The sequence below is a fragment of the Penicillium odoratum genome, assembly GCF_028828045.1.
Source record: "Penicillium odoratum strain IBT 22623 chromosome Unknown utg000005l_segment0_segment0, whole genome shotgun sequence".
NCBI lineage: Eukaryota > Fungi > Ascomycota > Eurotiomycetes > Eurotiales > Aspergillaceae > Penicillium > Penicillium odoratum.
In genome coordinates, this window is record NW_026643147.1 from 283,254 (window position 1) to 297,262 (window position 14,009).

At 47.9% G+C, this 14,009-nt stretch overlaps 7 protein-coding genes across 7 annotated transcripts; 5 read left to right on the forward strand and 2 right to left on the reverse strand.

Annotated features, from left to right (window-relative positions):
* Positions 1-584: 584 nt before the first annotated feature.
* N7520_005624 (flavin-linked sulfhydryl oxidase ERV2) lies at positions 585-1,475 on the forward strand (the record flags this gene model as incomplete). Its single annotated transcript, XM_057139558.1, has 4 exons — positions 585-805; positions 872-1,000; positions 1,106-1,402; positions 1,460-1,475. 4 exons carry the CDS (start codon positions 585-587, stop codon positions 1,473-1,475), a joined length of 663 nt encoding a protein of 220 aa, XP_056993564.1.
* Positions 1,476-1,895: 420 nt separating this feature from the next.
* Positions 1,896-3,380, reverse strand: N7520_005625 (endonuclease III domain-containing protein; the record flags this gene model as incomplete). The annotated part of the gene is made up of 1 exon (XM_057139559.1): positions 1,896-3,380. One exon carries the CDS (start codon positions 3,378-3,380, stop codon positions 1,896-1,898), a length of 1,485 nt encoding a protein of 494 aa, XP_056993565.1.
* A 234-nt stretch (positions 3,381-3,614) lies between these two features.
* Positions 3,615-4,207, forward strand: pex4 (putative ubiquitin conjugating enzyme (UbcJ); the record flags this gene model as incomplete). Its single annotated transcript, XM_057139560.1, has 2 exons — positions 3,615-3,777; positions 3,870-4,207. The coding sequence occupies 2 exons, from the start codon at positions 3,615-3,617 to the stop codon at positions 4,205-4,207; spliced, it is 501 nt and encodes a 166-aa protein (XP_056993566.1).
* A 354-nt stretch (positions 4,208-4,561) lies between these two features.
* Positions 4,562-5,518, reverse strand: N7520_005627 (uncharacterized protein; the record flags this gene model as incomplete). Its single annotated transcript, XM_057139561.1, has 1 exon — positions 4,562-5,518. One exon carries the CDS (start codon positions 5,516-5,518, stop codon positions 4,562-4,564), a length of 957 nt encoding a protein of 318 aa, XP_056993567.1.
* An 893-nt stretch (positions 5,519-6,411) lies between these two features.
* Positions 6,412-8,294, forward strand: gpi16 (GPI-anchored transamidase subunit GPI16; the record flags this gene model as incomplete). Its single annotated transcript, XM_057139562.1, has 3 exons — positions 6,412-6,776; positions 6,826-7,220; positions 7,273-8,294. The coding sequence occupies 3 exons, from the start codon at positions 6,412-6,414 to the stop codon at positions 8,292-8,294; spliced, it is 1,782 nt and encodes a 593-aa protein (XP_056993568.1).
* Positions 8,295-8,890: 596 nt separating this feature from the next.
* On the forward strand, positions 8,891-10,637 carry N7520_005629 (uncharacterized protein; the record flags this gene model as incomplete). The annotated part of the gene is made up of 3 exons (XM_057139563.1): positions 8,891-9,080; positions 9,126-9,532; positions 9,600-10,637. 3 exons carry the CDS (start codon positions 8,891-8,893, stop codon positions 10,635-10,637), a joined length of 1,635 nt encoding a protein of 544 aa, XP_056993569.1.
* A 1,347-nt stretch (positions 10,638-11,984) lies between these two features.
* On the forward strand, positions 11,985-13,974 carry N7520_005630 (putative MFS peptide transporter; the record flags this gene model as incomplete). Its single annotated transcript, XM_057139564.1, has 4 exons — positions 11,985-11,988; positions 12,043-12,357; positions 12,417-13,199; positions 13,259-13,974. The coding sequence occupies 4 exons, from the start codon at positions 11,985-11,987 to the stop codon at positions 13,972-13,974; spliced, it is 1,818 nt and encodes a 605-aa protein (XP_056993570.1).
* Between the last annotated feature and the right edge of the window lie 35 nt (positions 13,975-14,009).

A 14,009-nucleotide genomic window follows, 5' to 3' on the forward strand; every position in this document is an offset into this window, starting at 1 on the left:
CCTCTCGTATCTTTGATCTTGTGGAGTATATTCGATGTGGGTCTGCGGAGTTTGACGATCGGCGTAGCCATATCTTTCTACATATGTAGGTTTGGGCAGCAAAAGTGCTTTGTATATTCAATTGAATTATCGTCCATGGGAGGATAGACTTGAGATTCCAGTTCACTTATCCTACAATGAGAAAAATCGTGGGCTTTTGCCTGTACTTATGCTGGAATTACCTTGATGCCTTTCTGCACATCAAAAACCTTCTTTCTTACTAGTACCAACCACGAACACCGGAAGCAAAAGTGCGGTGAAGGGAGCGGTGTGGAAAGCGGTAGTCAATCTAGACCCATTTCTGATGTTAGCCTGATTATTAAGGCGGTTGAGTAGTCGCATCTCGGGGTGCAACATCCCAGCAGCTTATTGTCCACCGAAACAAAGAAAGGAGCGCAGATCCAGACACGTCTCTCTACAACGCGGCGTGCGGACTTCCTTGAAGGCTTCCACATCTATCTACAACTTACACCCAGCACGCTGAACCCCCCTTTTCTTCCGGGTGACGTCTTGCAACTTCCTGCGAATTCACTCCACCAACTAGCATGGCCAACCGACAAATCACAAGGCGCATCGCCATCAGCGTCGCATTGTCGATATTCTTCATCTTATTCCTCTTCATTCGACCGCAAGGCCCCCCGAGCCCTGCGATTCGAGCCCCCGGGCACATCACCCATGAATCCCTACCCGCGCCGGCTATTTCTCTCCAAGATGACTTACTGAAAGGGTCTGTGGTGATGCCGAAGCTCGGAAACGCAACAGTCAAGTAAAGACACGGATCACATTACCATATTAAAAGCGAGCAGACCATGCTAACCAGTGGCGTCTACAGAGCCGAGCTAGGCCGTGCAACATGGAAGTACTTCCACACCGTTATGGCGCGATTCCCCGAAAAGCCCACTGAAGACGAGCAGAACGCCCTTCGCTCATTCATCCATCTCTTCGCGCGCCTATACCCTTGGTACGATAATGCCACTTGGACTCCCTTACAATGCGGGGTGGAAAGAAGCTTTCTGGCGTCCCCGCCACATCCGTATTGCATGAAATGAGGCTAACTGGATTACAGCGGTGAATGTGCCGAGCATTTCCAGCAACAATTGAACAAGTACCCGCCGCAAGTCTCATCACGGAAGGCCGCGGCAGGATGGGCTTGCTTTGTCCACAACGAGGTCAACGAGATGTTGGAGAAACCGGAATTCGACTGTAACAACCTGGGCGCATTTTACGATTGCGGTTGTGCAGATGGAGAGGATGGTGAGAATGGCTCGGAGAATAAGGATGAGCGTTCAACCACGACCCGTACCGATGCGCAGGCAGGTGGCTCGGACCATGACCACTTGCTTGTAGAAATATCCAAGGAAGCGTAAGCCCTCTTGAATTCAAAAGCTGTCCTAGTTTGTCGCTAACTTGGTAGGATTAGGACCACCCGTGGCTGATTTGACCTCCGACACTGTCGATTTTTCATGGCGTTCATATTATGCATATGGCAGAGCTGGTCTCTCTTGTGTACAAAACTTGGGGCTCAGTGGTCTTATATATACCCTTCTACAATTTAATAGTGCCTATCTTACGATAAAAAGGCAAACATACGAGTACATCGAACGTAAACCTAGATTTAAACGAACATTTGAAAGCTTCATATCGTAGTAAGGCTCTGAATTCGGAGCCATGGGTATGTTCCTGATCTGGTTGAATATGGTGTACAAGAGTAACTGAGGGGGTACGCAGAGCATTTACCGATAAAAGGAGTCCTAACCTAAAAGATGAATATGTATAGTACTATAGTATGACATTCAAATGTTCCACCAGAAGATCAAGGGTATCATCTACTATGGTATGCTATCAACTTTGATCTTTTACTCCTCAAGCGCAGGATCTGTTTTGACAACTGTCTTAGCCTCCTTAACCTCCGTTTCTTCAGGAGCATATTCTGCCTCACCAATAACCTCGATTTTGACCTTTGGCTCCTCACGCTTAGGATCTCGCTTGAGAGGAGCCCCCGATCCTTTCACTTCACTCTTGCAAAGCTTGGTGCCAGCCAAGTAGCACTCCCCACATCTCCGCTTCACAGGCAAACACACTGTCTGCCCCAGGCCAACGAGCAACTTGTTGATCTCATGCCATTTCTCATGCGGTAACCACGATTGCAGAGCTATGCGCGTCTCTTCGGGGTTCTTGGTCTGATGCCATCCCCATAAATTCGTAATCCGGTGGACGTGTACGTCTACGCCGATACCCAAGTGTTTACCCCACGCGGCGCTCATGCATAAGTATGCCATCTTGGGACCCACGCCAGGAAGAGCCATAAGCCCTTCGGGGGTTGATGGGATGTCGCCATCGTATTGGTCACGAAGGATCAAAGCTGCGGCTTTGATGTACTTTGTTTTGTTGTTGTGGAAGCCGATTGTGTGGATGATTTCGTTGAGCCTTTCAGGTGAGACGGCCAGGATGTTTTTCAGGTTGAGAGTACTGTCTGGTTTTTCCAACTCGTCCAGTCTTTTCTCTTCATCCTCCATCTTGATTCTCTTGTCCTGAGTCTCGACTTTAATATGTTCTGTAGGATTCTCCGCTTGTCCAAGCTCGGTGTGCAGGCGTTGCATCGCGACAGCGGTCACTGTATCTTTTGTTTGAGATGAAAGCATGAGTGCAATCAATGTTTGGAAACGCTGATCCTTAGGTGAGGAAGCGCGCCAGTGGAGCTCTGCACAGCCCATGGTATCAACAGGCGCTGTCGGGTTATCTTCGCGCATCCTCTTTACAGTGTTGTACATGATCTCCCAATTAGATGGAGGTTCCACGATGATAGATCCCTCGGCATCACGAGTCTTCCGTGCTGGCATGCGCCGTGCCTTAGGCTGTGTGGGTATTTTCTGTTCAGCTGGCTCATCTTTGAGAATCGATTGTTCGAGCTTGATTAACGGCTCTACGACAGAGTCAACACCACGAGCACCCCGAGTTGATACGCGTCGCGGGGTAGAACGTGGCAGGGGTTTGTTTTCCTCGGGTTCAGCTTTCCCAGTCGTCAATCGAGGCTGTTTGTTCGGGTTACGGCGGGAGGCAGACAGGGGAGTCGAGTTTGTGTTAGGCTTCCGTCGTTTCGGAGGAGGAGAAAGAAGGTCTTCGATGTCAGTTGTATTAGCGGATGATAGCGACGATTCATCATCATCATCCCTTGGAATGCTTGCGATAGTTGGAATCAACTCCGGTTTAATAGTCGAATCGCCATTGCAGACAAAGCTGGGCAGGGGATCCGCATTGGTCGCTCTGCTTCGTGTCTGGCGAGTAGCAGATGAAAGCTGAAAGAACCTTGAAGTCTCTTTCGAAGCTCGAGACATGCGCATCTTTGTGGGATTATAGGTAGTATGTGAAATTATTTAGAATGAAAAAGTGGAGGTGGAAACACTTCGTTCACATGGAGAAACCCAAGCATGATTCCAACCAATCAAATTTGTTTCCCCTTCCCCCTACCTTACCTCGGTCCACTCCGTGGATCCCTCATTCTGCTCCAGCTTCCCGAGTTTATACGTCTCAAGTTCGCATTTGTCTTTCTCGTTCTCGCAAATTTCGCATGAATCATGGCGGCCGCATCAGGTCAAACAACACAGCGTCTTCTACGCGAATTAAAAGACTATACTAAGTCACCAAATGAAGCTCTCCTCCACCTTGGCCCTGTTGATGATGAGGATTTGCTCCGCTGGGAGGCGGTCCTGAAGGGTGTGAATGGGTCTCCCTACGCAGGTATGTCGAAACGCCGTCGCTACTTCGAGGATTTAGATAAATATTCGTCCCATTGTGTACTCTGTTCCAAGCTTACAATGGATGTACCTCAGGCGGTCTCTGGCATCTCCGCATCGCCATCCCACATAACTACCCTCTTGCGCCACCAACCATCACCTTCACAACCCGCATATCCCACCCTAATATATCCTTCACGACTGGCGAGATCTGCCTTACGCTTCTAACCACCGAACACTGGAGCCCTGTCTATACACTTTCGTCAACCCTCACTGCAATCCATCAGCTGTTGACGGACCCACAGCCTGACTCCCCGCTCAATGTTGATGTTGCCGCACTACTCCGAGATGGTGACATTCCTGCTTGGGAGAGTGTGGTTCGGTATTGGACGAGCGAAGAGCGGTGGCAGGGGGCTGGGAATCTGGGGCAGTGATACACGCTCAAGTGGATTGTTGAAGTTTATGTATACCTGCGAGGCTTTCGAGGACAAGTCAATTGGTGAGGACAGGATACAAGGTTGTCGTTCAAAGTTTGTTATTTCACGCATTCTGGTCGCATGTGTGGCCCTTACATACCCCACTGCATATTCTATGTACCGAGTCTTTTATATATATGATGATCTATACCACTTATGTCTCTGGTTTGAATCTGTACAATCATAAGATGAATTGTATTCCATATCTCCTGATGGGCTTAACAACAGATGTCTCATATTCGATCAAATTTCAGTCGTTGGTAAAAATACTGTCCTTGGAAGCAGTGGAGCTCAGCGTTAATAACTAATCCTTCAAAGAGCCATTGCGAAAAGGGCTGCTCCGCCAAGCATGATCATGATCTCTAGACCGACACCTGTGGTGGTCAACGCAGCGACACCTTTCTGGGCAGAAGGCACTTTGCTGGTCGTTGACGATCCAGTGGATCCAATAGAGGCTTCGGCAGAGAGTCCGGTAGGGGTGACCCGCACCACCTTCACGGACGTCATTGTGCTTAGGCTGCCATTGGGCAGGGCGCTTGTTCTCGTGTAGATCGACGTGGAAAGACTGTCTGATATGTTGTCTGTGGCGTGGGCTTCCGAAGTAGAAGAAGGGCTTGTCTGTGCATCGACTGTCTTTGCGTCGGTTGTCTTTGCATCGGTTGTCTTTGTCTCGCTTGTTCTTGCGCTAAGAGTAGAAGTCGTGATCAATTTGATGGCAGAGGTGGAAGTACTACTTAAGGCACCATTCGTGCTAGTGAAAGTCCCCTCAATTGAAGTATACACTGAGCTAGAGCTCGTGATAGAGTCTGAGCCTGAGCCAGTGATTGAGATGATTGTATCAGTTGTGGTGCTTGACGTATCAGAAGTAGCTTCCGCTTTGGTATGAGTCGAAGTGTCGGCCGTGCTGTCGGTGAGGCTAATTGAAATATCGAGGCTCTTGCTTTCGGTGAGATCAATGGGAAGAGGGTGTGTAGCCGTCTCAAAACTAGTCTCAGAATCAGTCTCATTGTCATGCCGCTTCATCATCTTTGCTTTATTGTCGTCTTGTGCAGTCTCAGTAACACCGACATCGGCCAAGGGAATGCCGCCAGGCCGTCTGTTGGACAACACATGCAGAGCATCAAACACATTCGCTTTGAAGCCAGCTAATCCGCCCTGTGAAGACCATCGGTGGTCAATATTGCTCTCATCATTGGATTGGTTGGTGGCAAAGACCACAGAGAGAAGCATCAAGGACCCGAAAACCAGTGGAAGAAGGTTGACACGCATGATAGTGAGCGGTGGTAGAGTTGAGATTTTGACAACCTGTGAATGAGATATTGATAGGGCGGATCCAGGAAAAGGATTTCATAATTTGAGAGTGAGAAGTTTATGAGGGAAAAAGAGTAATGGGATTTGGGTGTCCTTCAGACGCCTCCATTTATGCAGGGATACTTGTGTGATATCGGATCATTCCTGAGTGCTGACATTGAGTTTGCTTTGACTCGAGTCCTGATGCCCGTTGACTCTGAGACAGGTCTTTTGACTGAAAATCAAGTTGCCATTTTGATATTTTCTTGCTATATCATTATATAATGTCTGATAGAATTGGACGAACGTTTGCTTCATTGATCATTTCATACAAACTAGTCAATGTTGACGGAAATAGAGGTATCTGTGCCGGAAATTAGCGGCCTTTAGGGTATTTTCGATCTGGCTACCGCCTCGCTCACCGCCTTCAACATTCTAGTCAATGCTCCGTGAATCAGACCAGTACCTACCTTCATACCTACCTAGAGACTTGTTTATGTATGGAATTGTGTATTCTATACTTGCTACTAGACTAGCCAATACTAAGTATTAGTAATGTGACCTTTAAGAGTACGGTAATCTATAATATAATTCAAGCTATTTCCCGTCGCAGTATCGAGAGCGCTTGGACGTTGGTTCCGCGCCAAGGAAAGCGGTGAGAGCGCGATCAACAGACCAGATGGACTCGTTCTACGGTCTTGAGGTTAAAGACCTCGTTTTGTCTTATTACATTTGTACAAGTCTGGCAATTCCTAGGAATTCTCTTTTGGTGATTCTGCCTGGTTGTTCCCTCGCTTGCAAGCACCTCGGGGTCTGCCTCTTCAATCTCGCATGGACTAGGGGCGGCGCAAACCAAGCTACGGCATGAAGTGATGACGGTCCCCTCACTCCTTTCCCTGCTGCTGGCACTTACTGTCACACTATGGAGCTCACCTGTTTCAGCCTCGGACTACCATGAACAGCTCTTTCTTCAACCTCTCCCGCAATCCTCCCTACTAGCCTCGTTCAATTTTCGGGGTAATACATCACAACAATCGTTCGACAACCAGCACTTCCGATACGTCCCAAGAGCACTTGGCCAGATCCTTCAGCACGCGCACACGAAAGAGCTTCACTTGCGTTTTACAACGGGGCGATGGGATGCGGATAGCTGGGGCTCACGCCCGTGGAATGGTAGTAAGGAGGGAGGCACTGGTGTGGAACTTTGGGCATGGATTGAAGCTGCAGATGACGAAGAGTATGTTGCTTGGGGGAAATTCAGAAATATTCACGCTGACTTTTATCAGAGCATTCGCAAAATGGATTACCTTGACACAATCTTTGTCCGGGCTCTTCTGTGCCTCTTTGAACTTCGTCGACTCGACTCGAACAACACGACCGGTTGTCTCCTTTGAGCCTACAGGGCACCACCAAGATGCCAACTCACTACACTTGTTACACGGAACACTCCCCGGAGAGGTTGTTTGCACAGAGAACCTCACCCCGTTCTTGAAGTTGCTTCCATGCAAGGGCAAAACTGGAATCTCGACTCTTTTCGATGGTCACAAATTGTTCGACGCTGCATGGCAAAGCATGTCAGTTGACGTGCAGCCAATTTGCTCAGCTGACGGCGAATGTACCGTTCAAATCGAACAAACTGTCGACATGGTTTTGGACATTGAGCGGTCGAAGCGACCGCGAGGTATGTTCAACTTCGAACCTGCATCGGAGATCCAATGATTGACTTGCTCTAGACAATCCAATTCCACGACCGGTTCCAAATGACCAGCTGGTCTGTGATACTTCCAAGCATTACAACGCTGACGACACATGTTATCCCCTGGAAAAAGTGACTGATAAGGCTTGGAGTCTGAACGAAGTCTTCGGAAGAACCTTGAATGGCATCTGCCCTCTTGCAGACTCAAGCGAACAATCTGTATGCCTTCGGGTACCTCATGAAAAGGGTGTGTTTATAACTCCCGGGGCCTCGGAGTTGAAAAAAGATGATGGTTTCACTCGCTGTTTTGCCTTGGCATCCTCCGAGCCCTTCGATCTCTCAATCCCAGAACAACAGCTACAGACAGAGGTGCTCCTTCAGGAGCCCGTCCTCCATGCCGAGCGAACGATTGTTGGTCATGGCCAAGAGCGTGGTGGCATGCGCATCATTTTCGGCAATCCATCTGACACTAATACGGTTGACTTTATTTACTTTGAATCGCTTCCCTGGTTCCTGCGCCCGTATATCCACACATTGCAGGCCACTATCACTGGACGCGACGGGGTACGCCGAGAGATTCCCGTCTCTGACCTCGTGACGGAGACTTTCTATCGTCCCGCCATTGATCGGGAACGTGGAACTCAGCTAGAACTTGCTCTGTCTGTGCCCGCCGCCTCAACCGTCACGCTGACATATGACTTTGAGAAGGCTGTGTTGCGGTACACCGAGTACCCGCCGGATGCCAATCGAGGATTCAATGTTGCCCCGGCGGTCATTCGAGTTTTGGATGGAGCGGATTCTCGTCCAGTTTATCTCCGTACCACCAGTCTTCTCCTTCCACTGCCAACACCAGACTTCAGTATGCCGTACAATGTGATTATTCTCACCAGTACGGTGATCGCGCTGGCATTTGGCACTGTCTTTAATATCCTTGTGCGACGGGTTGTCTCTTTGGAAGAAGCGACTGCTCTAAATGCTCAAACCTTGAAAAGTCGGCTCCTGGGTAAATTCATTGCCTTGCGAGACCGTCTGGGCAAGAAAGAGATCAAAGTGGAGTGACACAATATTACATTTGCTCTTATATCTCAATCAAAAATCAGAAAGTGTTTGTGACAGGTTTCCTCTCCTCGATTAATTCCTCAACTGCAATTGAATTCCAATTTTCTGGACAGTGATATCAGCAATTGATGTTTCTGAAGCATACAATTTGGATGACAGTATTTATTGAATAATACTTGGTATCTAATCAAGTCAACGGGTCCACCTCCCCTCAACACCGGCCCGGTATATTGCTGGTCACTGTGGGGAGACGCATCATAGATATGGCCACCAACGCGAATCTTGATATTACTAGGCATTCAATGATCCTGACTGGTCAATGACACCGTGCTCCACGTTGCTAAAAGTGTTTTTTTGCGGGCCCAATGTTCCTTTCGCCTTCAAATGCCCTTTTCGGTCGTAATGGTGGGTCTTCGACGATCTTTGGATCCTCCCGGCCCGGCGAAATGCGGAGGTTCTGTTCCTGGGGAAGTGGAATCGCCCACGGAACCGCCCGTGGAACAGCTCGTTGACATCGAATATAATAGCTTCCATCCTGTTGAGTATCTGTTTGTCTGGCAACTGTTAATTTTTTCATACTTTGAACATAGTAGAAAATGGTTAATGACCCCACCAGCGACCATGCCGATGTACCGAAAAAGAACAATGAAGACCTCATATCCAGAGACATTCGTGTGGACCAACATGATATCAATGAGGAGGAGAAAGGCCTCGCTGGTGAAATGAATCAACTGCCTGAGCTTCAGCGGAGGTTGAAAAGCCGACATCTATCAATGATAGCAATTGGTGAGGTGCTTTCCCAATATACAGAACTCGACTAAGGAAAAAAAGGTGGGACTATAGGAACCGGACTCTTTATCGGCAGTGGAACAGCTATTGCCTATGCTGGACCTGTGGGTGCCCTCCTCGCTTACATCTTCGTCGGGTCAATCGTATATTCCGTCATGGTCTCACTAGGAGAGGTTGCAACCTTCCTCCCGATCCCCGGTGCATTTACTACATATGCAACACGTCTGGTGGATCCAAGTCTTGGATTTGCCATGGGTTGGATATACTGGTTCTCTTGGGCATCAACATTTGCACTTGAGTTAACTGCCACGGGCATGATTATTCAGTATTGGGAGAACTCCGTTCCAATCGCTGTCTTTATTGCTGTGTTTTGGGTTTTGATAATTGCACTGAATATGATGCCCGTTAGCTACTATGGTGAGACTGAGTTTTGGCTTTCCAGTGTCAAGGTAAGCCGTGGCCATTCTGTCCTTGAAAGGGGATTTAATAGAAACCCTAGCTAACAGTGAGATCTAGGTATTGACCGTGGTTGGTTTCATGATTTTTGCGATCTGTATGAACGCCGGAGTTGGCAAGGAAGGATATATTGGATTCCGATACTGGGTACATCCGGGACCCTTCAACGCATACTTACTCACCAACCCTGACCAGGCTGCGTTGGCAAAGTTCATCGGCTTCTGGGCCGTCTTGATCAAAGCTGGATTCTCATACCAGGGCACGGAACTGGTTGGAATTGCCGCGGGTGAGACGCAGAATCCACGGAAGACAATCCCATCTGCCATTCGCAAAACATTCTTCCGCATCATCTTTTTTTTCATCTTGACGATTTTCTTCATTGGCATCGTTGTACCATCTTCCGATGAACGTCTCACTGGAAGTGAGGGAAGCGGTGCTAGTGCCAACAACGCGAATTCGGCTCCTTTTGTCATCGCTGCGAAGCGTGCTGGTGTCAATGTCCTACCATCACTGATCAATGCCGTATTGTTAACCGTGGTCCTCTCGGCCGCGAATTCGAATGTCTACAGTGGCAGTCGAATTCTGGTTGGTCTCTCTTCCGAAGGGTTCGCTCCTCGCTGTTTTACCAGAACGACCAAGTGGGGAGTACCCTACCTTAGCGTGGGATTCACGGGTCTTTTCGGTCTTTTAGGCTTTTTGAATGTCTCTAATGCAGGCAGCACCGTCTTCAATTGGCTGATGCAAATTGCCGGCCTGGCAGGGTTTATTACCTGGACATCTCTCATTATTTGCCATCTTGCCTTTATGAATGTCTTGAAAGCACACGGGATCTCGCGAGACTCGTTGCCTTACAAGGCATCTTGGCAACCATACTTGTCTTGGTATGGACTATTTTTCAACGTCTTGATCATCATTACTCAGGGCTTTACTTCATTCATCCCAAGTTTCAGTGTGACAGACTTCTTTATAGACTATTTGAGTCTAATCTTGTTTGCTGTGCTGTATATTGGACACAAGTTTATCATGAGACCCTCATTTGTGAATCCGCTCGAGGCGGACATCGACACTGGTCGAGCAGAATTTGGAGATGAAATGTAATATAGTCTCTCAGGTACATAGTAGCGATAAAATCCATCATACTACCGATCGCATCAAATTTCCAATGCTATCAAGAAAATGTAAACAAAGTTTACCCAATTCTCGTATTTTCCCCATCTCTCTCGGAATCCACTTGCCTTTTGTTTTACTGTTAATTTTACCCGCCCCGCGTGATCTCAGGATGATATCTGGCTTATAGTCAAAATAAGGGGTAAGCCTTCGCCACCAGTCAAGATTGCACCATTGCAACGTTCCGGCTTAAAATATACTATATCGTAGTACTGTAGGGCTGAATTGAAACTTTTTGGTGGCGATTATTGACGCAATCTGGGATTTGGATCATGTGAACCCCTTGCACAATATCAGCAGGGCATTCAATTGATTATTTATTCGGAAAATACTTATTTCAGGCTCTTCCTCAGCCCATGGACCCTCAATGTTGTCGGCTACATGATCGAGATCCATGACTGGTAGATCAGTGGCTCGTATATTGCCAACCAGTTAGGTGAAAGTAAGCAACTAGATGTTATCTCTTCGGTTGCATATTTCGAATCCTGCTTTGGACCTAGAATTTTAACATGAAACAATGTTTGGACATATTTGAAGATAGATATTGGGCCTTTGCCGAACCAAGCATATAACTGCCGACGAGTATGAATTCGGCAATTAAATGTTCCCTGTGGCCCCAATCTAATCTTATCGAGTTAAAAGTGCAGCAAAACATACCTTGATAAACGGGGTAGTTTATTAGATTGCAATTGGGTAGGGGTCGGGGTCAAAAGCTTGACAGTTAGTCTTGTGGCGTAGAACCATGTTATCCGGCGTTCAGGAACGCTTAAACTGACAAGATTCTCACGGAAATCCGCCGGGCCAAGAGATGAGAACAGAGAAGTGATTATATGCAGCATGCAAGTCTTGCTGAGAAGGGGAAGGAGGTTAATTTTCCGCTATCAGCTACTATATGTGGCCTAGCCTCTAGGATACCTGGGTCCAATCAGGGTTACACCGCATGCTACGAGATATGGAGGACATCACTCGCTTAGATTGTTATTTTTGCGGATTGCATGAGCAACATTCGCCATATCTTATCTCTATAGCGTGAGGGGAAGACTAGTGCCCTAGAGGTTTTAGCTTATCGCCCTGTCTCCACTATCTCCACCACTCAGCGGAGATTAAGGCTGGAGATTGGCTCTAGATTGTCGAAATTGACGCGTAAGTGTCGCCTTCAACTATCTGGCCCGTGCATGTACTTTGCGGTTCCATGATATAAGACAATGAAGGGCCGGTATGGGGAAATGTACGTCTCGGCCCTTTGACCTTTGCTCTGAGGAACTCGAATTGGGCGAAATGGGTAAATACCGATTTTCAATCAAGCAGACAATTTCTTTGACTGATTTTTGACTAGCATCACAAGATATTGAGGATCACATTGATGAGGGAGCTGGCGTGGTAGAAGTCAGCTCCGAAAGCTCTGAGCTTACACCTTCAACCTCCAACCAAGTCAAAGAAGCACAGGTGACCGAAGGAGAAGTGATCTTTGATTCTTCAGAAGATGAATACCCTGCCCCCTCGGAGGAAGAGAAAGCAACCCTTCGAAAGGTGGCGGGATCCATGCCTCTGGTTTCCTTTTCACTCTGCTTGGTAGAGCTCGCTGAGCGTGCATCATACTATGGCGCTTACACAGTGTTCTCCAACTTTATCGAGTTTCCACTGCCAAAAGGTATGTAGCTTATCTTTATCGTTGTGCAACATTCTTCGATTCTAAATATAACCCCCTAGGTGGTAATGGTGCAGGTGCACCCCCAAGAGGATCGCAAGAGACAGCCGGAGCCCTGGATATGGGCCTTCAAGCAAGTGATGCGCTGGTCCTGTTGTTTGTCTTCCTGGCTTACATTATCCCCATCTTTGGCGGTTGGTGGGCCGATGTCTACGTTGGTCGTTACAAGGCCATCATCGTCGGCGTTCTAGTTTGTGGTGTCGCCCATATCATCCAGATTGTCGGTGCCATCCCATCAGTTCTGGAAAAGGGTAAAAGCAATTCCGCACCACCGTTCATCTTGGGACTCTTGATTTTGGCGGTGGGTGCCGGAATCTTCAAGCCTAATATTGCACCAACTATTCTTGATCAGAACAGACACAAGACAGCCTATGTGAAGACATTGAAGTCTGGAGAGCGGGTCATTGTCGATCCGGAAGCAACCGCTACCCGAACAATGCTTCTATTCTATGGTTTTATCAATGTCGGTGCTTTTTACATGCTTGCCACCACCTACGCTGAGAAGTATGTCGGGTACTGGCTCGCATTCCTGTTGTCAGGACTCATTTACTTCTTACTCCCAATTCTTTTGATTGTTATCTATAAGAGGACTTATAAAGCGCCCCCTAACGGAGGGAAAGAACTCACCCAGGCTTTCAAAATCACAATGGCCGCTCTTCGTGAAAGCAAGTTTCAGGTGTGGCGCAAGGGCTTTTGGGACCGAGTCAAGCCGACGAATCTGCAGGCCAAGGGCGTCACGGTGGAGTGGACTGATGGTGCCGTGGACAAAGTTGCTAAGACCATGGGTAAGTCCACGCAATTGAAAATGTTGTTATCTTACCTGCTGACTTCGATTCTTTTTTAGCTGCATGTGACATATTCTGCTTTATGCCAATCTGGATTCTGAATGACGGAGGCATCGGTTCCGTCTCCACAAACCAAGGTGCATCAATGGTCACGAACGGCGCACCAAACGATCTACTCAGCAATTTCAACGCTATAACAATCATTGTGGCAATCCCCATCTTGACCTATGTGATCTACCCAGCTCTGGACCGTCGCAATATTCGAATTGGCCCAATTAGCCGCATCACGTTTGGATTTGTCTTGGCAACGATTTCTGGTCTTGCCGGTACTCTGGTGCAATGGAAAGTATACAGCCTTTCGCCATGTGGATCATACGCGTCGACTTGCTCGGAAGTTGCAAATATTAGCATCTGGTGGCAGATTCCAAATCTGTCTCTCGGAGCCCTGAGTGAGTGCTTTTGCAACGTCACAGCTTACGAGCTCGCCTATGCTCGGTCTCCCAAGAGCATGAAGGGCTTTGTGATGGCAATCTTCCTTTTCACAAATGCGTTGTCGAGTGCTATAGGCGAGATCCTAGTTCCTGTCACGGTCGACCCCTATTTGACTTGGATTTGGGGAGCTCCTACGGTCGCGTTGGCACTGCAGACTATTGTTTTCTGGTGGAGATTTAGACATTTGGATAACGAGACTTATGTCGCGGATGTTGTTGAAGAGTCATGGATTCCGGAAGAGCGAACCGAGAAGGGCCTCGTGGCTCACACGACAGAAGCCTAGGTGGCTCAACATGATCTTGAATACATGCGCTATAT